Source organism: Liolophura sinensis, chromosome 3, assembly GCF_032854445.1.
Source record: "Liolophura sinensis isolate JHLJ2023 chromosome 3, CUHK_Ljap_v2, whole genome shotgun sequence".
NCBI classification, from domain to species: Eukaryota; Metazoa; Mollusca; class Polyplacophora; order Chitonida; family Chitonidae; genus Liolophura; species Liolophura sinensis.
The window spans coordinates 23,546,134-23,573,838 of record NC_088297.1 but is presented as its reverse complement, the minus strand read 5'-3'; the positions used below and the strand labels follow the sequence as shown (position 1 = coordinate 23,573,838).

The 27,705-nt window shown below is 41.1% G+C and overlaps 1 protein-coding gene across 1 annotated transcript; it reads left to right on the top strand.

Annotated features, from left to right (window-relative positions):
* Positions 1-181: 181 nt before the first annotated feature.
* On the top strand, positions 182-27,705 carry LOC135464207 (failed axon connections homolog). Its single transcript, XM_064741712.1, has 7 exons — positions 182-359; positions 18,532-18,670; positions 19,789-19,985; positions 22,447-22,643; positions 22,787-22,903; positions 25,134-25,214; positions 27,415-27,705. The coding sequence occupies exons 1-7, from the start codon at positions 247-249 to the stop codon at positions 27,456-27,458; spliced, it is 888 nt and encodes a 295-aa protein (XP_064597782.1). The 5' UTR covers positions 182-246; the 3' UTR covers positions 27,459-27,705.

The window sequence follows — 27,705 nt, the reverse complement described above, 5'->3', positions numbered from 1 at the left end:
ATTCCCTTATATGTTACTTTCAATATGGCTGAGGAAAAGCTTGCGAGTCGCTTTGTGGTGTAGGCCCTACTGTTGGCGAGTCCGAGGACTCCCCGTTTATAATGAATCAGACAGCGTAATCGTGCACAGCGCGCTTTGCAGCTGACTTGAGGAGGCTTACTGGGTGTGTGGAGGAGAGAACCACAAGCCTTAACTCCGCTCTCTCCGGAATCGACACTCGTTCTGATCACCCTGTAACCCGCCGCGATGGATCTGAACTGGGCACTGGACCACCTGTATCAGTATCCATGGTTACCAGTCGGTACTGGATTATTGATCGTCTTTGTCGGCTTGATTGCGATCCAGAGACTTCTCGCAAGGTAAGATCTGGGATCAGGTAGATTTGGGATCAGGTAAGAGCTGGAATCTGGTAAGATCTAAGACACGGCAAGCTCTGCATGGGATCCGATAAGCTCTGTCTGGTATCCGGTAAGCTCTGTCTGGAATCCAGTAAGATCTGGGACACGACAGGCTCTGCTTGGGATCCGATAAGCTCTGCCTGGAATCCGGTGAGCTCTGCCTGGGAACCGGTAAGATCTTGATTGCGGAAAGATCAAGTGAGACTTAGACCGGGTGAGATCTACTGTAATGTCCGGCCGTGTATGCTAGACTAGAATATATTCCTTGCAATGTGTTTAAATCAGTTAAGAAACATTAATTTTTCACACAAAATCAACAGGTACATGTAAAGGGACGACCCTGAGAGCCACTTGTTTGGCTGGTATGAAACTTGAGTGGAGAAAAAAATCATCGCCATAGTAGGCGTTTGACGGGTTTTCACTCATTTACATATGTAAAGGGCCACTGACTGAAAAGATTGTATACAAAGCACTCAGGCTAAACGTTAATGTGACTGTATATGCTGAACCGAAGCTAAAGGCGTCAAACCCTGTTCGATTCCCAGCGTGAACAGCCGAGCTTTTCTTTCAAGCAATTCTTTTCGACAGCAAGCTAGGAAAGTGATATAAACCTTTCCTGTATCTGCTTGAATACATATATACAGCCTACCCAGCTCATTCTGCCCCCCCCCCCCCCCGGCCGTACGTTGAAAAATCTGTCAACAACCTGCGGATGGTCATGGGTTACTCGTGCCTGTGCCCGGTTTCCTCTCACCATAATGTTGGCCTCCATCGTATAAGCGAGCTATTCTTAAGTACGATGTATATCTTCAATAAAATAAATCAGTAAATATTGTGGCGATTTTGCTAGAGACAGTATATTATTTCATATAATTGCATGGGAGGTTAGGGGTTAATTTTCTGCCTTGTCCATAACGTAGACACAGGTTTTACCAGTAAAATGTAAATTTTTATGGGTTAGACATATCCTCAAATTAAATTAGAATTTTTGTGGAATATTTTGAAATATATATATGTTTTTTTTGTAACGTATAGAGACAGGATATTTTGTGGACTCATGAGAGCAAGTTGTTTTTGGCGCCTTAATATAACTTTTGAAGGACACAGTTTCCGTGGACCCCTGTCCCTTCCAACGTAAGAATTTTAACATTTGATGACTTAATTAGAACACCATATTTCACGTATAATACACTGACATGTTGAAGGAGTTTCTCTCCAAGCTTGGTGATCGGATATTGTTTGGCTAGGTTGCTAACAACATTTTTTGTAGCGACCTTAAGTTTGGCGAAACATCCGCCATTGTTAATATTTTGAAGTGACAAATTCGAGTAGAGTTTCCATTACTTTTGGACATATTCTTGCTGTAACAAACCACGTACGGCATCTTTCCAGTTAAAACAACATTAGTACTCACTGACTGTGGCATGATTTTGGCATAAAACGTCCTTTATACCAAGTTTAAGACACTAAATCATTTTTTTGTGGTTGTTGTTGTTGCTTCGCCGCGCACGATCGTCGTTCACGGTGAACTGCCGCTAGACGAGGTTGTCTACTTTACGACATCCTTTAGTGTTAAACTCATATTGAAGAGTTTCAAAAGGGGCATTAACTTGTATTTGCGAAAGTAAATAGTTTCACTCCACAGGCTCATCTCCTTTCTACCTACAAGTTATTGTTCATCTTTCCATTATTAAGAAAAAGAAAGAAAAATGTGCCATGACATTAGATACGCATGTACATGTATAGTATTTCTATACACAGGGTCATTCTACCACAACAGTATATTTTATGTCCTAAGGCTCAGACAGCGCTAAACAAGACTATTTTCTTCAATATGAGAATGAAGATTTGCAGGAGTATGAAATACAAGACAATAACTGCTAAAATGTACTAGTTTGGCTTTAAAAAAGAGGCAAATAACATGCTTTATGCATTGATTTGGTTTTGTGGTGTTGGTAAAATGACATGTCCCACAGTGAGTTTTGTATTAAAACCTTACTTAAAATGCTCTTTTTTTGTGGAATTTCTATCTCCAGCCAAAATCAGTTGTTGCCGTTAGCATTGAATAATATATGTAATAAGAAAACTACGTTGAAAATGTACAAATGCATTAAATACAGCCTGTGAAAATGATGTCCCTTAGTGCTGTGTCAACTACGTTACCATGACACTTTCTGGTGAGCTTAACAAGAGTTACATGCCCTTGATGACAACCAGATCCCCCAGGGCAAAGGCGGGAAATTGCTGATCTTCAAAGTCAGGTTTGGTAAGTTTTTATGCATTTTTCGCCAAAAACTGTTGATTAATGGCTCAACCTAAATGGTCTGTCACTTAAATATGTCAACTATGTTACCATGATATTTTGCCAATCAAAGGTTTTACCTGAAAAAGTAATTAACAGTCTAATATATCTGATGTAATCAAATGCCTTTCACCTTAAGTAACTTCCATTGTCTGTGTACAGCACGGAGTTCTTGTTGTTTTTGTGCATTTCTGTCAACAACGTTACTGTCAACTACGCTACCCTGTACCTGGTAACGTGGGTGACATATGGTAACGTTGTTGACATTTTAGATTAAAAGCTAAAGCGTAACCTAATACTATTTATTCTTATCAGAGCAGTGCGTCATAAAAGTCTGTTTTTGTTGCAGAAGAACTTTTCAAGAAGCATATACGGCAGGAATATGCCTCTATCTGCTGCAGAAAAACAGCGTCGATATAGACAACGTCGAGATGCAGATCCTGAGCGCAGAAATAACTTCTTACAGAAGGAAAGACGGAGATGGCATGATAACAAAGGAAAGTCAGCATCCAGACTGAGTGTTGATCAGTTGACTGACAGGGAGAGGCGAAATAGACGAAAGTACTGGAGAAAAAAACAACAAACTCATAGGGCAACGCAGAAGTCAGCACGAAATATTATGACCCCTCCATGCAGCCCTGACGATAATGGAAACGGCAGGTATGTGTAGCTGATTAAGTTGTATTGTCTTCCTGTGAGATAGGCCCAACGTGTGTATTACAAAAGCTGACAAATGGCAGATATGGCAATCCAAAATGAATTCTTGATTTTGTTACAGTTAGAGTTTTAGTATATATGTGCGCACAAAAGCTAAAGTATTATTTCTCATGGTTGTGTTTCAGAAGAGAAAGTGGACTTAGAAGGCGAAGGGCTCGGGCTAAACGCTCTAAGGACATGAAAGACTTGATAGAAGCATTACAGCAGGAAAGGAGGCGTGCAGAGCGCTACAGAAAGCGATACAACCGTCTTCTCAATCGCACATCAGACAGCCCTAGAAGTAAAACTCGTCAGTTACTAAGGAACTTTCATGTTGGGAAATCTGTCAGACAAACATTAAATTTCCACTTTGCCCTAGTCAGCGACCTGAAAGCCAAATACAAGGCGTCGCATCATGAGAGGAGGAAACAAATGGTGGCACGACTTTTGACTGGGAAAATAGTCAAACAGTATCGATTCCAGAAATTTGCGGAAGAAATTTTTGGCTTTTCCCAAAGAAGATGGAAACATCTAGTCACTGGCTCCACGTGTAATGTAGACCCTTTTGATTTTAAGAAACGGAAGATGGCAGCGTGGGCCTCAAAGTTTGCATCACGAGTTCGATCCTTTTACATCCGGGATGACGTATCACGTATAACTGCTGGGAAAAAGGAGACAAAAACCCGAAATAAGCAGAAAATGCAGAAACGCTTTCTATGCGACAGCTTGAAGGTGCTTCACATGAAATTTCTTTCAGAGAGCCCAAACATGAAGATATCATATTCTCTCTTCTGTCGGTTGCGACCGTTTTGGGTAATTATACCGTCCTCAAAAGACAGAGAAACCTGTCTGTGTAAAACACATGAAAACTTGAACCTACTTGTCCAAAAATTGCGTGACTTAAAACTTTTACAAACATCCGACTTATGTCAAATGGCAGACAACATGGCTTGTGACAGAAATCAAAAGGCGTGCATGTACGGCGAGTGCGCATCATGCGTCTCGGCTCAAGTTCCAGTGGCAGAAAACTATGATGAGTTACAACAGGTAGAATACTGGCAATGGGTTTCCAAAAAGACAGAGAGAGTGCTGAAGTCCTCGGAAGTGAAGCAACAGAGGGTGACGTCAAAGGATAAAATTTCAGAAAGACTGGTGGATGTGGTTAATTTGTTCCAGAAACAGATGAAGCAATTTCAGCGCCATTTATTTAACATACGTCACCAGTTTGCCTCTCTACGACAGTTGAAGGAAAACCTTAAGGATAATGAATGCATAATCCAGCTTGATTTCGCTGAAAATTATCTTTGTCAATATGCCACAGAAATACAGTCAGCACACTTTGGAGCCTCACACCAGCAAGTTACCTTACATGACGTGGTGCTTCAGGTAGGAAACATTCCAGAGGCAATAGCTATGTGCACTATGTCCCCATCGCTGCAGCATGACCCACCTGCAATCTGGACATACCTAGAGCCTGTTTTTCAGTACATTAAAACTGAGTTCCCAAAGGTAGACACGTTGCACTTCTACAGCGATGGCCCGTCCACCCAGTACAGACAAAAGAAAAACTTTTTCCTTTTCTGTACCAAAATATACCAGCACGGTTTCTCATCAGCAACGTGGAATTTCTTTGAAGCTGGGCACGGTAAGGGCGCCCCTGATGGAGTAGGTGGGTCCATCAAAAGAGCAGCAGATCGCCTTGTTAATGCGGGCATAGATATCCCTGATGCTAAAAAAAATGTTTGGTGAACTAACGAAGTCAGAAACCAAAGTGAAAATGTTTTTCACTGACAGTTCTTCTGTTACCAATGCTACAAAGATGCTTCCCGAGAACACAGTAACCGTTCCTGGTACAATGGGCATTCATCAGATATGTACAACAAAGATGGGGTCAATGTATTACAGACAGATAAGTTGCTTCTGTAGCCATCCAGACACCTTACGCTGTTCTTGTTATGATGCCAAAGAGTTTGTGTTTCCGACATCTGAAATGACTACTCCTCAACAACCGACTCATGAGCTTTCACACACCGGCCTGACTCCTCTCGACATCACCGACCCTGACGTTATCGGAAAATGGTGTGTGGTAAAGTATATGTACGATGGGAAATATTACCCGGGTATTGTGACAGGTGTGGATGAGGAGGATGTGGAAGTGAAGTGCATGTCGGCAGTTGGGGAAAACAGATTCTTCTGGTCAAGGTTTGACGATGTCGTCTGGTATCGCCACGAGGACGTAATCTGCACCATTCCCGAACCGTGTAAAATTGGCACACGTCACCTGCAGATTGATAAAGAAATCTGGTCTCTTTTATTCTCTTCAAATGAATGAAACCTCAATGCGGAATTACCAACCCCGATAGCTCAGTTGGTAAAGGCGCTCGCTTCAGGTCCGGGAGATCCAGGATCAAACCTCTGTCAGGTCACACCTAAGACCTTAAAAGAGGTAGTTGCAGCTTCTTTGCCAAACGCCCGGCATTTAGGGGATAGTGAAACGACTGGTTGGCCTTACCAGTATAATGGTTTGGATGAGAGGGTTTGTTGGGTGCCTTTGGCAAGTCATCTCGGTGACACAGTACCTTATAAAAGAGCGGTGGAAATCTGCCCTGCAACAAGGAGGTACATAACATGTGCACATACCCTAATGACTCCTCGTCGTCATGTGACTGAAATATTGTTGGTACCAGTACGCCGTTAACCCTAAGCATTCATTCATTCAATGTAGAATTCTGCTATTTTTATATCGTTTCGATGTTAATTGGTGTTATAATGTTTGGAAGACTCCCACCATGAACAAGATCGCAGTTTCAGTGTCCAAAGTTCCTCTGCTTGAAATTATTTTTGGGCCTGAATCGCAATATACATGTATGTGTTGGCGCTGCTCTGCATGTGGCTGTACGTGGAGTTGTACTTTAACAAGGTCCATTGCACATCACGTGTGGTTCATAACTCCACTTTCCAGATACACTGGTCGCTATCATGTGAGACTCCGTGAAAAATTGTTGTTGTGGTGTAAAATAACAACCAATCAAATCAATAACCTGTTGTATGTTGAAATCTGTTTGGTAAGAAAAACTGTGTTACTTTTGTTAACAACGTTACCGGTGTCAACTATGTTACCAGAGCTGTCCACTACGTTACCACACATAAAACGCTTATTCAATACTAATGCATAAGCGCACATTGAACGCTCTGGTGTCATTTACAGCGTCTCCGTACAATGCTTTGTTTGTATAAACATCTTTGTCAGAATTGACATTGTATGCCTTCTGAGTGCATTGACTGGGTGCATATATTGGGTTTGGGGTCCTGAATTGGGTATAAATAGTCAAAATATCAAAACCATCCAAAATCCCGGTTACATTATCATATGATATCTTGCTAAGGACACTTAATTATTAACATCATAGGGTATGTAAATATGCACTATCGACGTTTGGCATTCTCTCAGGTAGAAGTTTGTCGGTAACGTTGTTGACAGAGTTTTGATCTCAAGCGGAAGGAAAGTTTGTAAAAAATCACTAGATATGGAGTTTGATGTTGCACATTGCGGCATATGAATGAGTAAATATATACAAATCAGGGAAATGAAGTTCAATCAGTTCCTTCAGCCAAAAATTATGAACTATTGGCCAGACTAAAATATACCCTTACGGTAGAATGACCCCACAGATGTTGTTACTTTGGTATTAGTCAATCAGTGCTCTGAGTACCATCCTTGGTACTCATGAATATTTATGAGCGGAGACTATAAATACCGGGCAAATTCCCACTTTTAGTCCCAGATGATCTCGGACCACCGTCGTGTTAACATCTAAATTTCCACCTAGTTAGCTTTCTAAGGCAGGTATTTTACATGTATATAAGCAGTGTAAAGTGGTAGCTAGATAAGTTGTCAGCACTGAAGTGGGATTTCAGCTTTAGAGCATACCTAGAGACAGTGGGACTGCTAGTTCTAAATTGTGACACAAGTGTTCCCAGGCTGTGGGACTGACTTTCCCAGGCTGTGAGACTGATATTCCCAACCATGATTGAGACAGTATATCTCAATAGTTTGTCACTGGAATTTTCTGGACCAAAATTTTATAATTCCCAAGTATGAGCTGAAACATTTATACTGGGAGAATTTGTGCATAAGTGCCCCTGAGCAATCGTGGGACTGGGATTCCCAGTTTCGGCACAGTGAGACACCGAGTCCCAGAATTTGAAACTCGTTTTCCCAAGTTATTACTGGACCAATTCTGGAACTGTTACTCCCAGAGAAGACCTGAAAGTATTGTTTACGGACAATGTCCCCACACATGGCTGACATATTGTCTATATGACACCAGTAGGACATACCACTATCACAGCAGTACTAGGTTTAATACCTCCCTGAGATATCCCTAACACAGTTATCTGAAGTACAGATGTTGTGCTTGTACACAGTACTGGCACTTTTACCTATATATATATATCAACATACTCCTGTCACTCTATTTTAATAAAACTGTTGCTGCTGTTTGTTGAAACTTAAAAATCGGACTTTTCTTGGTTATTCGAAGTTCAGAGCTAACTAGTGGTTTTCCCAAACATACTACTGAATGACACGGACTGACCGAGCTGACATTCAAAAGAATCCATAGTAGCGAACGTCTCCAGCAGTATACAGATATTGTTCCAGAGTTCGACACTGGGTGATTCACGCTACCAATATTGTGCTTTCCCCTGTAGTAAATGGTGTGATTTGGAACTGGGATATCTGTATCGTTAAGAAGATATATATATATAACAACAAATCGCTACAACTTGGTGGCAGCGGTGGGATTCATTTGAAGTTCAGTTGTCAGGGACCTGCAACTTATTCACAATGGAGGAAGACAGGACAGTTGAAACAGACGGGAGCGATGAAGAAGTTTCGTTTCGATTACCACAGAGAGAGGACACCAGAGACCATGATGAGGCTCCGAGATCATCTCCACATGAGTATGCATCCGGCGACGCTGCTTATGTGCCTAGAAATACAAGTCGTCGTCAACTAAGACCAGAAATTTACAACGGGGAAACGTCTTGGGAAGAGTACCTGAAAATATTTAATACCATTTCCCGAGTCAACTGTTGGACGAAGAGAGAACAAGCAGATTATCTCTTCACACATTTAAAAGGGTCTGCTCGACAACTGGCCTGCGCACTTACTGTTGATGAACAAATGAACTTTGATTATCTTGTAGAAGTCCTGGGAAACCGTTTTGGTCGACGAGATCAAGCTGAACTGTATCTGGCTGAACTGAGGGGTAGACGTCGCAGAGACAAAGAGGGCCTTCGAGAAGTAGGTCAAGCCATTTTGAAGCTGTCAACATTAGCTTACCCAGGGATGTCGTCTTGTCACCAGGAAAGGCTTGCCAAGATCCACTTTATTGACGCCATTGAAGATTACGAAATGAGGATGCTAGTACAGCAAGGAAAGCCCAGTACCTTACAGCAAGCGATTACTTTGGCTCTGGAGATTGAAGGATACTGGAAGATAGAAGCTCAGCGCAGAGACGAGATTCCACGTAGACGACATGTGAGAGAAATTACAGCGGTACCAAGTGCAGATAATACCGACTTGGGAAAGAGAATTTCAGCCTTGGAGAAATTAATCAAGGAGATGTCATGTAAACAGAAGTCTGTCAATAATGACCGGTCTTGGGAAAAACCGTCATCGCCAAAGAGAGATGTTGAATGGTTCCAGTGTCACCGATATGGACATTACCGACGTGAATGTCCTCTGAACAAAGGGAAACGTCAACACTTCTCGGGAAAGGGGGACAACCGACCCAGAGGGGCGAGGACCGGTTGTAAATTCCAGGCTGCCCCAACAACAGATATCAACTTCACAGAAGTTAAACAATACAAATTTTAGTACTTGCAGAGAGAAGTCATCAGGGTTGAACATCACTATGAAATCTGTGGATCATCCGAAGTCTTCAAGTTCAGAACTGGTACTTGAGATAGGGATGGAGAATCTAGGTAGTGGGATGTTTGTTACTGGATCTATAGGGAGTAACATGGTTTCATTTCTTGTGGACACCGGTTCTTGTGTCACAATAATTTCGAGTCAAGTCTATAGCAGTATTCCGGAGATAGAACGACCGAAATTGGTACCCACTGACCTGAGATTACAAGGTGCAGATCATAAGCCACTGAAGGTGCTCGGGATGTGTCAACTAGATATTAGGATTTTATCCAGTCCCACATACATAGATGTTATCATTGCTGATGTCATGTGTGAGGGAATAATAGGGATGAACTTTTTGACTAAATTTGATTGTGAAATTCACCCGAGAAGGAGGTGCATTACCTGTGAAGGACAGCAGCTTTTATGCTCTAGGTTGTCAGATGTAACTAGTTGTTGTTGGCTGGTTATTGATAAAACTGTTACTGTTTCTCCTGGTCAACAGATTGTCATTTCCACAAAACCATTCAAGGATCAGAAGTTAGTGGGAAAATGGGCAATATGTGAACCGCTACAGAAAATTTCCAAGAAAACAAATTTATTAGTTGGGAGGACATTAGTGGACACTGAGACAGAGAAAATTCCAGTGTCAATTATAAATTTGGGCGTGGAAATGGAAACTATATACAAAGGTACAACAATAGCCGAACTGAGTCCAGTGATAAACATTAACCAGGTATTAACTCAAGAGAACTTGAGTGATGAAGAAATACATACTGTACACACCATACATGTAAACGATAATAGCACTGAAGACATTCCTGAACATGTGACAAACTTGTTCGAGGGAAGTACAAAACATATGAAGCTTGAAGACAAGATGAAAGTGAAGTCACTACTCCTGGCCTATGCAGACATCTTTGCTAAGTCTGATGCAGATTTGGGTAGAGCAAAGGGAATCAAACACAGTATTAATACAGGAGAGGCATTACCTTTACGTCAACCAGCTCGTAGACTGCCAATGCAGAAACAAGATGAAGCAGATAAACAGATACAGGACATGCTGGAAAGAGGAATAATTGAAAGATCCTCCAGTCCTTGGGCATCACCAATTGTTCTTGTCACCAAGAAAGATGGGACTTTGCGTTTCTGTATTGACTTTCGACGCCTTAACCAAGTAACAGTGAAGGATGCTTATCTTTTACCCAGAATTGATGATTCATTAGATTCATTACACGGAGCCACATGTTTCTCTACGCTTGATCTTGCAAGTGGATACTGGCAGGTTGAGTTAGACGATGAGGCTAAACTGAAAACAGCATTTATAACTAGAAGTGGGTTATGGCAGTTTAAAGTTATGCCGTTTGGTTTATGCAATGGACCATCCACGTTCGAACGTCTGATGGAACTGGTACTGGCAGGGTATCAATGGGAAATATGTCTGATCTATATTGATGACATCATTGTATTTGGTAAAACTTTTGATGAAGCTATCACCAATCTACGGAAGGTGTTCCAACGTCTCAAAGAGGCGGGACTCAAACTTAAACCAAAGAAGTGTCACCTGTTTCAAGATGAAGTAAATTATTTGGGTCATATCATTTCTGCTAAGGGTGTTTCCACAGAACCACAGAAAGTTCAAGCAATAAAGGATTGGCCCACACCAACTACAGTTACTGAAGTCAGGAGTTTCTTGGGTCTAGCCTCCTACTACAGACGTTTCATCCAAAATTTTGCGACCATTTCCAAACCACTCCACAAATTAACAGAAAATAATAAAGAATTTATTTGGTCTGAAGGCTGTGAAACTTCATTTCGGGTTTTACAACAAAAGTTGTGCAGTGCACCCATACTCGCATTTCCAGTTCTCACGGAGACTTTATACTTGATACAGACGCTAGTAATTTTGGGATAGGTGCAGTGATATCCCAAATACAAGATGACCAAGAAAAAGTTATTGCATATGCCAGCAGAGCGCTAAGCAAGTCAGAGAGGAATTATTGTGTCACCCGTCGAGAATTTTTAGCTGTTGTTACTTTTGTGAAATATTTCCAACACTACTTGTATGGTCGTCATTTTACAGTCAGAACAGATCACAGTGCATTACGTTGGATGATGAATTTCAAGGAACCAGAAGGACAGTTGGCTAGATGGTTGGGGTTACTCAGCACCTATGACTTTGAAATCGTTCATCGTCCTGGTAACCGTCATGGTAATGCTGATGCTTTATCCAGAATTCCATGTAACTGGTGTGATAAGCATGGATACCCAGTTGCATCTGTGAATGTTGTTGAACAAGTTTCAGGGTCAGCAGCTACTCCAGTAGATGTTGAAGTTCAAACAGAGCATTCCGGGGCAGTTGGAACTGTGGTAACAAAGATTAAATGGATTCCAAAGAATTGGACGTACAAGCAGCAGAAACAAAGGCGGTATAAGGCCCGTCCAAAGCGCACCCATGTAACAGCAGTAATAACACGAAAACAAAGTAAACTGAAATCCAACAGAGAACCCATCGAGGTAGAATTACCCACATCTTTGCAGACAACGAATCGGACATCAGCAGAGAACAGGTGGTCAAATGAAAATCTTGCTACTCTGCAGCGAAGCGACAGTAATCTGAAATGGATAATAAAAGCGAAAGAAGAAAATCAAGAACAACCTAATTGGACAACAGTCTCTGATCAAAGTAGAACAACCAAGTATTATTGGGCACAATGGGACAGGCTAGTACTAATCAGTGGAGTTCTACATCGCAGGTGGGAAACAGAAGATGGACTAAACTGGCACTACCAGATAGTTCTTCCAGCGGAACTGAGAAAAGAAGTTTTCCATGAATTACATGCTTCTAAAACAGCAGGTCTTTTAGGCTGTGGAAAAACTATCCCTAAAGTAAGACAACGATATCATTGGTATGGCTGGAGTAAAGATATTCGACTGTGGTGCAAACAATGCGACAAATGTAATTCGAGGAAATCTTCAGGAGGGAAATCAAAGGCAAACTTGAGACAGTATATAGTTGGAGTTCCAATGGAGCGAGTAGCAATGGATGTACTGGGTCCATTACCAAAGACCAAGAAAGGAAATCAGTATATACTAGTAATACAGGATTACTTCACCAAATGGGTAGAGGCCTATGCAATTAGAAACCAGGAAGCTGAAACTATTGCAGATAAACTAGTGAAGGAATTTATTTGTAGATTTGGTGTACCTGAACAAATACATACAGACTTAGGGACAAAATTTTCAATCCAGTATAGTTCAAGAGGTATGTCATCTACTTGGAATACAGAAGACCAGTACTACACCATACCATCCTCAATCCAACGGAATGGTTGAACGTTTTAATCGAACCTTAGAAGATCGACTGGCTATGATGATAGACAAGGACCAACGTAACTGGGACGAGCAACTACCTTTTGCACTGATGTCTTACAGATCATCACTTCATGACGTAACACAGCAATCTCCAACTATGATGATGTTAGGACGAGAAATAAACTTACCTCTAGATTTGATCACAGGCAGACCAACACAGATGCCAGCAATAGAGGGAACAGACTATGCTGTTGAACTGCGTGAGCGCATGGAAATCGCACATGAAAGGGCTCGACAGGTTCAACGGAAAAGTGTTGAGCGTCAGAAGCGGAATTATAACGTCGGCAATAAAGGGAAGACATTTAAAATAGGCGATGCTGTTTGGCTGTACGATAGTGCACGTCACAAAAAAGCTATCTCCAAAGTTGGCATGTCGTTGGACTGGACCATATCAGATTATTGGTAAACTTGATGATACAGTATACCAGGTCCAACAACACCCCAGAGCTAAGAAGAAACTGGTCCACTATGATCGACTGAAACTGTATGAGGGATCACTTATAAACCGTGGACTGTTGAGACAGATTAAGTGTGACCTCACAAATGAGCCAGCAGGAACACCAATATCAACGATCACCACCCCAAGGGAGGAGGGAGAACCGCATTACGCCCATGTACACCATCTGAAAACCACCACCTATGAGGGAGGTAAGGTGACCACGGTCAAGGAGGAGATTATCAAGTCGCCGGTGGCATTCCGCTGCGTGCTGTGTGGGAACAGAAGAATCCTTGAAGAGTGAACATTTTAGGACACAAAATCGAAATTTCATTATTAGTTCTTACCCTATTCATATTAAAGTTTAGAATTGTAGTTACATAATCCATACCCATGCTTGTATATAGAGACAAGGGTCTAGTCAGGACAGATACATGAACTATGAACATTATTTGAACATTTCAGGTTACCAAGGACTGTTGAGATACAGTTTATCTAGAACTGATAATTGTGAGTTTCAGTACTAATGTATCTTGTTCCACAATTATATACATATGGTTTATGATTATGATACTGATACAGTATTTTTGACAGGTGATAATAACTCACCTGTTACCATGTGCGATGTCCTTTCCATGATGTATTTTGTCTCTAGTACTGCAGTGCTCGGGACGAGCATTATTTGTAGGAGGGGGTGATGTGGCGATTTTGCTAGAGACAGTATATTATTTCATATAATTGCATGGGAGGTTAGGGGTTAATTTTCTGCCTTGTCCATAACGTAGACACAGGTTTTACCAGTAAAATGTAAATTTTTATGGGTTAGACATATCCTCAAATTAAATTAGAATTTTTGTGGAATATTTTGAAATATATATATGTTTTTTTTGTAACGTATAGAGACAGGATATTTTGTGGACTCATGAGAGCAAGTTGTTTTTGGCGCCTTAATATAACTTTTGAAGGACACAGTTTCCGTGGACCCCTGTCCCTTCCAACGTAAGAATTTTAACATTTGATGACTTAATTAGAACACCATATTTCACGTATAATACACTGACATGTTGAAGGAGTTTCTCTCCAAGCTTGGTGATCGGATATTGTTTGGCTAGGTTGCTAACAACATTTTTTGTAGCGACCTTAAGTTTGGCGAAACATCCGCCATTGTTAATATTTTGAAGTGACAAATTCGAGTAGAGTTTCCATTACTTTTGGACATATTCTTGCTGTAACAAACCACGTACGGCATCTTTCCAGTTAAAACAACATTAGTACTCACTGACTGTGGCATGATTTTGGCATAAAACGTCCTTTATACCAAGTTTAAGACACTAAATCATTTTTTTGTGGTTGTTGTTGTTGCTTCGCCGCGCACGATCGTCGTTCACGGTGAACTGCCGCTAGACGAGGTTGTCTACTTTACGACATCCTTTAGTGTTAAACTCATATTGAAGAGTTTCAAAAGGGGCATTAACTTGTATTTGCGAAAGTAAATAGTTTCACTCCACAGGCTCATCTCCTTTCTACCTACAAGTTATTGTTCATCTTTCCATTATTAAGAAAAAGAAAGAAAAATGTGCCATGACATTAGATACGCATGTACATGTATAGTATTTCTATACACAGATGTTGTTACTTTGGTATTAGCCAATCAGTGCTCTGAGTACCATCCTTGGTACTCATGAATATTTATGAGCGGAGACTATAAATACCGGGCAAATTCCCACTTTTAGTCCCAGATGATCTCGGACCACCGTCGTGTTAACATCTAAATTTCCACCTAGTTAGCTTTCTAAGGCAGGTATTTTACATGTATATAAGCAGTGTAAAGTGGTAGCTAGATAAGTTGTCAGCACTGAAGTGGGATTTCAGCTTTAGAGCATACCTAGAGACAGTGGGACTGCTAGTTCTAAATTGTGACACAAGTGTTCCCAGGCTGTGGGACTGACTTTCCCAGGCTGTGAGACTGATATTCCCAACCATGATTGAGACAGTATATCTCAATAGTTTGTCACTGGAATTTTCTGGACCAAAATTTTATAATTCCCAAGTATGAGCTGAAACATTTATACTGGGAGAATTTGTGCATAAGTGCCCCTGAGCAATCGTGGGACTGGGATTCCCAGTTTCGGCACAGTGAGACACCGAGTCCCAGAATTTGAAACTCGTTTTCCCAAGTTATTACTGGACCAATTCTGGAACTGTTACTCCCAGAGAAGACCTGAAAGTATTGTTTACGGACAATGTCCCCACACATGGCTGACATATTGTCTATATGACACCAGTAGGACATACCACTATCACAGCAGTACTAGGTTTAATACCTCCCTGAGATATCCCTAACACAGTTATCTGAAGTACAGATGTTGTGCTTGTACACAGTACTGGCACTTTTACCTATATATATATCAACATACTCCTGTCACTCTATTTTAATAAAACTGTTGCTGCTGTTTGTTGAAACTTAAAAATCGGACTTTTCTTGGTTATTCGAAGTTCAGAGCTAACTAGTGGTTTTCCCAAACATACTACTGAATGACACGGACTGACCGAGCTGACATTCAAAAGAATCCATAGTAGCGAACGTCTCCAGCAGTATACAGATATTGTTCCAGAGTTCGACACTGGGTGATTCACGCTACCAATATTGTGCTTTCCCCTGTAGTAAATGGTGTGATTTGGAACTGGGATATCTGTATCGTTAAGAAGATATATATATATAACAACAAATCGCTACAATATGCACTCTGTCTTATGAATAGCATGCAACAGCTGGAAAAGAGTGGTTTCTGGCCAGGCGGACTATTATACATTACAGAAAACCTTCAGGGTATTCAAATGTGACGTTTGTCAGGAAATGTGCAGATCTGTACATGACAATTTTTGGCCCTATTTTACAAAGTATTTTATGAAAATAACACTCAGATATAATATATCAAATAAAACACACTCATTAAATTCTTTTAACTGTGTTATGAGCTAGAACATACAGAGCCTTTTAAAAGTTCTCAATTAACCACTCAATGTGTGTCACGAAACACGTCTGTTATGCATTTCTGAGCTCCGTGTCCACAGTTTGGAGAATTTCTGACAATGACAGTGTTAACTCAGCCATTCAAAGTTCACTGTTTATGTCCTTTACTAGTCTTAAGTCGTTCAATGATATACACTGTGATTTAAAGAAACAAAGAAAAGCTCAGGGAAATTTCAAGAAAAAATCACGAACACATGAGGATTGCTACACATAATAATTTATAAAATTAATGTATATTAGAAATTAAAAGGCATGTGCAATTTTTAGACCATGATATTGTTTTAGCACATGATTAGGTTAGTCGTAGTCTCTGATCAATTTTTATGTTGTGTATATTCTCTGTTACATCGGGATTATTTTGAGCGTTATTTTTATTCTAAACAAAGAAAGGCCTTGCAACAACCTGTGGATGGTCATGTGTTTCCCCTGGCTCTGTCCGGTTTCTTCCTACCATAATGCTGGCCGCCGTTGTCTCGTATGACTGAAATATTCTTAGGTACAGCGTAAAACACTAATGCAATAAATATACAAATAAATGCATTATGTAACCATTAATGGACGCGATCGCTTTACATTTCCCGCCTAATATATAAATCCGCTGTAGCTAACTTTTATGAAACCACATCATTTTCTGCTGTTGCGATGTATTGCCTGTGAGCTATGTCTTAGTTTTACTATACAACTATAAAAAGCCAGTGGCGTTGTCCAGAAAAGAACAATAGACTCCACTGCTACTCAATTGTTTAGGCGGACGTAAATTCCCATTTCCTACATGGGTTATAGCGGACCTACGCAACATGTACACGTGTTGTCCATAAATTGGAAATTTGCTGATGTCCAGGGTGTCGCATATCGTCAGGGATGCGAGCACCTCCACTGTCTTTGGGTTATATTTTTTCGATGACTCACTGGAACAATAGATTTCATTCACGGAATGCCTCACACATTGAGTACACCCACATGCAACATGCATGTGGAAACTGAGACATCAAGTTTATGAGGCTCCCTGCGTGGAAGTTTGTACATCACGAGCGTATACGTCACGAGCGCTTGGTAGTTGACTACATACGTTACGAGCGCTTGGTGGTTGATTGCATACGTCACGAGCGCTTGGTGGTTGACTGCACACTTCACGAGCGCCCAATGACTGACTGTACGTCATGAGCACCTGATGTCTGCACACGTCATGAGCGCACGATGACTGACTGCATACGTCACGAGCGCTTAGTGGTTGTCTACATACGTCACGAGCGCTTGCTGGTTGACTGCACACTTCACGAGCGCCCAATGACTGACTGTACGTCATGAGCACCTGATGACTGGCTGCATACCTCACGAGCACCTGATGTCTGCATAAAACATGAGCGCCTGCATACATCACTCGCCCCTGATGATTGCATACATCACAAGCGCCTCATGTCTGCATACATCACGGGCGCATGATGTCTGGTTACGTCACGAGCACCTGATGACTGACTGACTGCATACGTCACTGGCGCTGGTTTAGTGATTGCATATGTCACGAACGATGGCTTAGTGACTGCATAGGTCACGAACGATGAATTACTGACTACACAAAGCCATAGGGGCTGACTCCACACTGCCAGTTTTGAATCAAAACCGAAAACCTCATTAATATATTCAGGAATGGAAAATGTAAGTTCAAATTGTGAAGAATTGCCTTAAAATAACAAAGTTGTCGGAATTTGAACTCTCAAGATCCGAATACCTGTCTCTGACAATGTTTTATCATGTTTCTCTTTGGTTTAATTATAAACTGGTTACGTGAAATTGACGTCAGGGTGTATGTTGGTTGTCATAGATAATTATCTCTGTCGTTCTATATCTGCATGACCTACCTGCCTTTCCATTTAAATGTACTATATCTTGGACTTTGCACTGTACAATGTGCCTTCCGAATATCTGTATTGTTGCTTTTGTGTCTCGCAGAGAACAATTCCACGGTGTTTTCAGGCATCCAATAAATATTGTCATCGAAACCGATGTAAGATCAGCGCTACCCCATAGTTACGACTCCACTTAAGTCATAAAGGCAAAGCAACCTTACTCTCGACTTTTAAACGACCTGTCAATATAAGGATACCTGGCGCTGGTTGACTGTATTGCGCTAATATCACTGGTTGATTGATTGTCTTACGTCACAATGGCTGGTTGACTGATTATTTTACGCCACGATTGCCAGGCGACTGATTGTCTTACGTCACGAGAGCTGGTTGACTGGTTATCGTACGTCAATAGAGCTGGTTGACTGGTTGCCTTACGTCACGAACGCCTGACCCTGCGTAACTCTCACCCTGAATAACTGGATCATATAACAATACTGTATTACCACATGAATGGCTTTTTTTTCAGTGGGTCCGATTTCTGTCCAGAAGATGTCCCGAATACCGTTATCCTGTACCAGTTCCAAAGAGGCCCCTATGCCCCCAGCTTTTCCCCTTACTGCCTCAAACTGGAAACTTACCTGAGGATGGCCAACATACCTTACCAGGTAATGCACTCACCACCCCCACCCCCAGACAATGCTCCGACAACTGTATCTCAAAATACGCAACAAGTTTTGTATAGTCAGTCTAATTTTGAATGATCTTCCAAATTTCACTTTACGCCTTTTTACCACAATAAATACATTAATTCCGTATTTTGTCTTTAAGGTAAATATATGCAGATGAGATAATTGACAAGGTGCAATGGGGTACTCCGACGAGCTTACACAAATGGTTCTAAATTGCACTGAAAACATATCGTCATCGGTTGCAGCGTTGCACTTTTGTGTGCCGCCTAAGTGTTTCATAAGCTGACGTACTGCAGGGCAGAACAGAGGAGTACAGAGCATTGAACCGCTTTGTTAAATACGGCAAGGAGTTTTATATGTTTCTCATTGCCTTCCAGTGACCTTCAAAGTATGTGCACATGTACATACTTATAGGCTACCTACACTCAAGACCATTAGTATTCTTAAAAAGTGTAACTCTAGACAATTGACATCTAATAAATTGCAGTTAACATCACTGTCTCTTTTTTTTACCAAAATATGGTTAAGCCATACTGCTAGGGGTCGTGTAATTTGCTACTAATCAAGCCCTGAACATGAAAGGTTAGAATAAAACCTAACTGAGGTAAATTGACGTAAACTGAGGCCGTATTTCATCGGTTACGTGTTTTGTCAACTATAACCCTGTCTTCGCTGCTCTGGTTTTACTCTCTGTGCTGTACGTCTATCACACTGTCATCGGTGCTCTGGTTTTAATCTCTATGCTGTACGTGTATCACACTATCGTCGCTGCTCTAGTTTTACTCTCTGCGCTGTGCGTCTATCACACTGTCGTCACTGTTCTGGTTTTATTCTCTATGCTGTAAGTCTTTAATTCTATCTCTGCTAGAGTGTGCCTTTCACTGCGCACTTGAGAGTGACAGTCTTTAGTTACTGAAGATTCAACATGGTTGCAAGTGCGAGTCACCTATTCGAATCAATTTACTTCACATCTGTTATAGGTAAGCCTGGCCTATTAAATTAATCAGACATCCCCGAGAAGGATGTTAAACAAAACCGAAATGAATAAACAATTGTTTTTCATCATACGTATTTTTGTTGCTTGCTCTACACAGAACGTTCACGGTATGAAGAAATCGAGTAAAGGGAAGATTCCCTGGATTCGCTATAACGGCGTTTCCAAGGCGGACAGTCAGTTCTGCATCGACTTCCTGAACAAGAAATTTGATGTCGACCTCAATTTCCGTCTAGATCGAGCCAATCAGGCCGTTGCACGGGCATTTTCAAAACTTTTGGAAGAATCGTTGACGTGGTAAGTGTGTAAGATGGTATCGTATTTTGAACTGTTTATGTAGTTCACAGGAAAGTCCACACAAAGTTTCCGCTTCACAAGGTAGTGCCTTTCTGGGAATCTGCATGATATATGTTTATTTATTCATTTATTTTAAGTCGTACTCAAGAATATTTCACTTATTCGACGGCTGACACATTAAGTTGGGAGGAAATCGAACAAAGTACGGCCAGAGAGGAAACCCACATAGGATGGACTTGAACTCATAACGACCACACTGTACATTGAATCATTGTGCTGCGCTGGTACGCTCCCATTTCGTCCGGAATTTGGAAGAGTTCACTGAGTGAGATGCACCACTCTCTATCACGAGTCAGCTCAGATGGTGGATCAATCCCGGCCTTGGACAAAGGAATTTCTGACGGATAGACGGATATATCTGAATCCAGCTTCACAACAGACTTAAAATTTCTAAACTGATCTGAAAAGCTTAACACAATCGTTTTATTATTTTAAAACCATTCGGACGACATTTAAATATTCCTTAATGAAATAGATGTATCTATGCGTTGAAACAGACATTCGTATACCAGTCGTCACCCAAAAAGGACGTTTCAGGTCAATAATCGCAAGGCCATTTCCTTAAAACAGCGTTTAACACAAACCACCAAAGAACTAAGAAAGTATATAAAGTAAGAAAATGGGACGGAATCATGGAAAGAGAAGCAGTCAACAGTTTTCAATGATGTTGGAAAGACGCAAGGCATGTTGTAGGCGAGAATGTTATAATGTGATGATAAATGTGATGACAACACAGTATTTTGAGTGATATTCTAGACGAGTGACTTTAAGTAAATTGTAATTAACAACCCTGCGTTTTTAACCAGATTCTGCTTGAGCCGTGATGCTAGTGGGCGTGTAGATTGCTACTATTTATGCATATACATGAATAGTTCAAATAAAACTCTGCCTGAGCTAAACTGACAGGAGGTCGCGTTTCATCGCTTAGGTTTGACCGTTTGCCAACTATCATACTGTGGTCGCTGCTCTTGGTTTTACTTGTACGTCTGTAATGATTTTATACAACTCAGACTGATAATAGACCACTGGCTATATTATTCAGACTAATAATAGAGCACTGACTATACAACTCAGAATGACAACACAGCGCTGGCAATAAAACTTAGACTGATAACAGAGCGCTGAATATACAACTCAGACTGACAATAAAGCACTTGCGATACAACTCAGTCTGACAATAGAGCACTGGGAATACAATCAGACTGACAATAGAGCGCTGACTGTACAACTCAGACTGACAATACAGCGCTGGCAATACAACTCAGACTGACAATAGAGCACTGGCAATACAACTCAGACTGACAATAGAGCACTGGCAATAGAATTCAGACTGACAATAGAGCACTGACTATACAACTCAGACTGACAATACAGCGCTGGCAATAAAACTTAGACTGATAATAGAGCGCTGACTATACAACTCAGACTGATAATACAGCACTGGCTATACAACTCAGACTGACAACAGAGCGCTGGCAATACAACTCAGACTGACAATAATAGCACTGGCAATACAACTCAGACTGATAATAGAGCACTGGCAATACAACTCAGACTGACAATAGAGCACTGGCAATACAACTCAGACTGACAATAGAGCACTGACTATACAACTCAGACTGACAATACAGCGCTGGCAATAAAACTCAGACTGATAATAGAGCGCTGACTATACAACTCAGACTGATAATACAGCACTGGCTATACAACTCAGACTGACAACAGAGCGCTGGCAATACAACTCAGACTGACAATATAGCACTGGCAATACAACTCAGACTGATAATAGAGCACTGACTATACAAATCAGACTGATAATAGAGCACTGACTATACAACTCAGACCAATAATAGAGCGCTGACTATACAACTCAGACTGATAATAGAGCGCTGACTATACAACTCAGACTGATAATAGAGCGCTGACTATACAACTCAGACTGATAATAGAGCATCGGCAATAGAATCAGACTGACAATAAAGCGTTGACTATACAACTCAGACTGACAATAGAGCACTGGCTTTGTTATTCAGGTTGATAATAGAGCGCTGGCTATAGAATTCAGACTGAAAATGGAACGCTGGCTATACATCTCAGACTGACAATAGGTCACTGGCTATATTATTCAGGCTAATAATAGAGCACCAACTATACAACTCAGACTGACAATAGAGCACTGGCTATATTTTCAGACTGACAATAGAGCACTGGCTATATTATTCAGACTTATAATAAAGAACTGATTATACAACTCAGACTGACAATAGAGCGCTGGCTATATTATTCAGACTGATAATAGAGCACTGGCTAAATTAATCAGATTGGTAATAGAGCGCTGACAACACAACCCAGACAGACACTCAAATCTAACTTTAATCACAATTTCTCCTCTACACCGCAGGTACATGATAATAGAGCGCTGGCTATACAACCAGGACAAGCCCTGGATGTCTGAGGCGGGGATTCCCCCCCTCGTGCGATGGTTCATAGGGCGTAAAGTGCGGACGGCGGCGTATTATCAAGGCATGGGCAGACATACGCGAGAAGAGCTCCATGACGTCATGAGGAAGGATATTGAGGCCTTGTCGGCTTTTCTTGGTAACATTCTATGACTTCTGTTAGTATTTTTTATTTTATTGATTAGAGTTGTCGTATTCCTTCGTGACAGTTAGCTGTTATACATTCAAATCTATGCTCCTGAAAATAATGTTACTGTCTGTTACTTTGTGGTTTTAATGCAGGGTCAAAGAAGTTTCTTATGGGGTACCAGCCGTCAGAAGTGGACTGTATCGCGTTTAGCCTGATAACTCAGCTGACAGTCAACATGTCGGGGTCGATAGCTGACGTTTTCATCACAGGTGAGAAGTATACAATCGTCTGTTGTAGTTCTTTTGAAATGTGGGCTTTTACGTCCCAGCCAAACAAACCGCGCATGTAAAAGGGGAAAACGGAATGTCTATGATTTCCGTAAGGTAGAAATTACGAGTAACATTCCTTAAAAAAAGATTTCTTACTTTAGAATGTAAGTATGTATGCTTGAGGTTTTACGTCGTACGTAACATTTCTGCAGTCATGTGAAAACGAGGAGTCATTAGGAGTGCGTACATATTCATATATACATACAGTATGCGAGCCCATACTGCCTCTTGTCTTAGGAATGTACAACTATGAGTACTGATCTCGCCTTAGGAATGTACGGTTATGAGTGCTGCTCTTGCCTTAGGAATGTAGGGTTATGAGTACTGATCTCGCCTTAGGAATGTAGGGTTATGAGTGCTGTTTTTGCCTTAGGAATGTAGGGTTATGAGTACTGATCTCGCCTTAGGAATGTAGGGTTATGAGTGCTGTTTTTGCCTTAGGAATGTAGGGTTATGAGTACTGATCTCGCCTTAGGAATGTAGGGTTATGAGTGCTGTTTTTGCCTTAGGAATGTAGGGTTATGAGTGCTGCTCTTGCCTTAGGAATGCAGGGTTATGAGTACTGATCTCGCCTTAGGAATGTAGGGTTATGAGTGCTGTTTTTGCCTTAGGAATGTATGGTTATGAGTGCTGTTTTTGCCTTAGGAATGTAGGGTTATAAGTACTGATCTCGCCTTAGGAGTGTAGGGTTATGAGTGCTCCTCTTGCCTTAGGAATGTACCGGTAATGAGTGCTGTTCTGCCTTAGGAATGTATGATTATGAATGCTGTTTTTGCCTTAGGAATGTATGGTTATGAGTGCTGCTCTTGCCTTAGGAACGTAGGGTTATGACTGATGTTCTTGCCTTAGGAATGTAGGGTTTTGAGTGCTGTTCTTGCCTTAGGAATGTACGGTTATGAGTGCTGTTCTTGCCTTAGGTATGTAGGGTTATGAGTTCTGATCTTGCCTTAGGAATGTATGGTTATGAGTGGTGCTCTCGCCTTAGGAATGTAGGGTGATGAGTGCTGTTTTTGCCTTAGGAATGTAGGGTTATGAGTGCTGCTCTTGCCTTAGGAATGTACGGTTATGAGTGCTGCTCTTGCCTTAGGTATGTAGGGTTATGAGTGCTGTTCTTGCCTTAAGAATGTACGGTTATGAGTGGTGCACTCGCCTTAGGAATGTACAGTTATGAGTGCTGTTTTTGCCTTAGGAATGTTGGGTTATGAGTGCTGCTCTTGCCTCAGGAATATACGGTTATGAGTGCTGCTCTTGCCTTAGAAATGTACGGTTATGAGTGCTGTTTTGTCTTAGGAATGTAGGGTTTTGGATGCTGCTCTTGCCTTAGGAATGTAGGGTTATGAGTGCTGTTCTTTCCTTAGGAATGTACGCTTATGTGTGCTGTTCTTGCCTAAGGAATGTAGGGTTATGAGTGCTGTTTTTGCCTTAGGAATATACGGTTAGGAGTGCTGTTCTTGCCTTAGGAATATACGGTTAGGAATGCTGTTCTTGCCTTAGGAATGTAGGGTTATGAGTGCTGTTTTTGCCTTAGGAATGTACGGTTATGTGTGCTGTTCTTGCCTTAGGAATGTAGGATTTTGAGTGCTGCTCTTGCCTTAGGAATATACGGTTAGGAGTACTGTTCTTGCCTTAGGAATGTTGGGTTATGAGTGCTGTTCTTGCCTTAGGAATGTACGGTTATGTGTGCTGTTCTTGCCTTAGGAATGTACGGTTATGAGTGCTGTTCTTGCCTTAGGAATGTAGGGTTATGAGTGCTGTTCTTGCTTTAGGAATTTAAAATTATGAGTGCTGTTCTCGCCTTAGGAATACACGGTCATGAGTGGTGCTCTTTTCTTAGGAATGTACGGATATGAGTTTATCTTCCTTTTTTCTTAACTTTGCTTAATACACACGAAAGCTTGAAAGTACTAATCTAGCTGAGCTGTCGACTAAAAAGTTCCAACTCTAGAGACGCAATTAAAGCTGGCGAGCTAGATTCACTCTGTCGACCACCAAGAACAAAACATAATGACCTCAAAAATCAAACCATAGAGCAGTTTCATCGTCCTGAGAGGAAGAGATGCAGTCAGTCGATTCCAACATAAATTTGTGTTTCATTAAATGCAAATCTTCAAATATTATCTATTGCTTAGTAGCAGGCAAACATGTGATCCAGAATCCCTTTTTTCCACAGAAAAACACCCTGAATTATTGGACTACTGTGATCGGATGAGGCGCCGATTTTGGCCAGATTGGGAGGAATGCACTACAAGAGGTGGGAAAACCATACCCACCAAATAGAGGGAAAACCATACCCACCAAATAGACGGAAAACCGAACCCACCAAATAGAGGGAAAACCAAGCCCACCAAATAGAGGGGAAAACCATGCAACAGCCTCAATTATCTTTCCACTGTTTATTTTCGAGAATTAAGATGTTCTCAAGTATGGGGTGACATGTACCTAAACGCACCAAGTCAGAAATCTAGGCGTTGAAACAGACATTCGTATGCCAGCTGTCAACCAATCAGGACGTTCCGGGTCAATAAACGCAAGGTCAGTTCCCAAAGCGACGTTTAATACAATCTACCATGAACCTAGAACATGAGAAAGTATATAAAGTACGAAAATAGGACGGAATCATACAAAGAGAAGCCGTCAATAGCTTTCAGTGATGTAGAAAATGCGCAAGGTATGAGTAAAATGAGTATTCAAATCGTGTACCACGCTAGAAAATAAGTTATCGTGTCTATAACGCAACTAGTAATGAGTTATCATGCCTATAGGGCAACTAGTAATGAGTTATTGTGCCTATAACTCAACTAAAAATGAGTTATCGTGCCTATAGCCCAACTAGTAATGAGTCATCGTGCCTATAGCGCAAATAGCAATGAGTTATCGTGCCTATGGCGCAACTAGTAATGAGCCATCGTGCCTATAGGGCAACTGAGATAAATATTTTATTATCGGCAACTTATACAATAACATGGTATACGATTTGAATACTAACTTCACTCATTCGATTAGGTCATCACTGAAAACTGTTGACTGCTTCTCTTGGCATGAATCTGTGCTAATTCGTGTTGTTTAGTTTTTTGGTGGTTTGTATTAAATGTCTTTTTCGGGAATTGGCCTTTGCGATCATTGACCTGAAACGTCCATTTTGGTTGACGACTGGTATGTGAATGTCTGTTTCGACGCCTAAATTGGACTAGAAAACTTTTACAATTCCCTTTAGGTTAGTGACGAAAACGGTAATGTTACATACTCTCAGGAAGGTGGTGGTAAAGCATTGGGCAAATTAAAACATCGACTTTACTCGACGGTAGATTAAAGTTGGATACAATTACCCACAGCTGGACATTAAAGAGAAATCTCCCTTTAGCTGAAGTTTACCATTTGTCTTGTCATTTGCGGAATAAAGTACTTCTTCATGGCAGAGAAGGCTTCAGACACTTTAACATAAGCTTTAAAATTGTATGTGTTATACCATCTTCACCTAGGGAGGACGACACTGCCTACATAAGGCTGACCAATGGAAAACTATCAAATATAACCAAATCGTCATCAGTCATGTTGTTTAAAATTTCCCAATTAACCCTCAGTATGCTTACATTTTACACTGGAGAAAACCTGGGTCGTAATTGTCATCACTGCTTACGCGGGTGAGTTAATTTGCTATAGGGCTTCACATTCCTCTTTACTGGAAACAAGCATGTGATTTTTTCTTCATTTTGGGTGGGAATTACTTTATTGTTTTCGGCGACAGACTGAACCCACTTCTATGCCTCCGTTACTGGTTTACCCTGTGCTATGCCAGAATCCGTAGTACCTTTAGCTTTTACCCAGGGCCGACTATAACTTTCTGTGTTTTTTGCCTTTGGCTGTTTGTTCCAAAAGAATATCATTTTGTAACCAAGGGTACTGAAGTCCCAGCAAAAGAATGTCGGTGAAATGAAAAAAAGATGACACGATTGTGACGATCGCACGCCCCAGCCACGGATCATGAAAAAAATATTCAAAATATTAACACCTTCATCATTCTGACAAATTACTATAACCTGTCATTCTTCAGGTCTGGAATCGGTTAACTCGGTTAAGAACTGCAGGCAACACCTTGCTTGATATGGGAATCTAGACTAAAGCACATCATCTATTCTTTGATCATTACGCAATGCCTCATAACCGGACAGCATGAAGCTAAGGTGTGGTTTTACAAGATCACCTGTACACATAATGTGTCAGGTATAAAGGCCATGCTGCGCGCAAAAATGTTCGAATTCTTGCCGTTATGGTTTCAAGCTGAAAACATTCCGGTGTCGGACAACCCTTATCATAATTAAACATTAATTATTTTTTATTTTATAATTAGTATTTTGCCGCGGTAACCAAACAGTAATAACTTCAGAATCTAGATGTTTGGCGGCATGTGTAGAAATTTCCAATATGTTGTCAGTTTCCTTGTCTACTTTCAGACAGGAGAACACTTCAGAAATATGGCTTCTTACATTCGCAATAACCTGGTCGTGGATTACAGACTCTTGTCCGAGTGGCCAATGACTGAATTGCAGTAGGTTTACAGAAATATAAGAATATAACAGCCTATGTCCTGTACTGGTTATACTCGAAAAGTGCAACATTTTAATGAGAAACCGACGTTCCACTATTACTTTCAAGACCCATAACTGCTTGTGAATACGGCTTCCATTCTGATAAGACTTCCCACTGTGCGCTGCGGAATGTCTCCTGTCACAATTACAGCACAC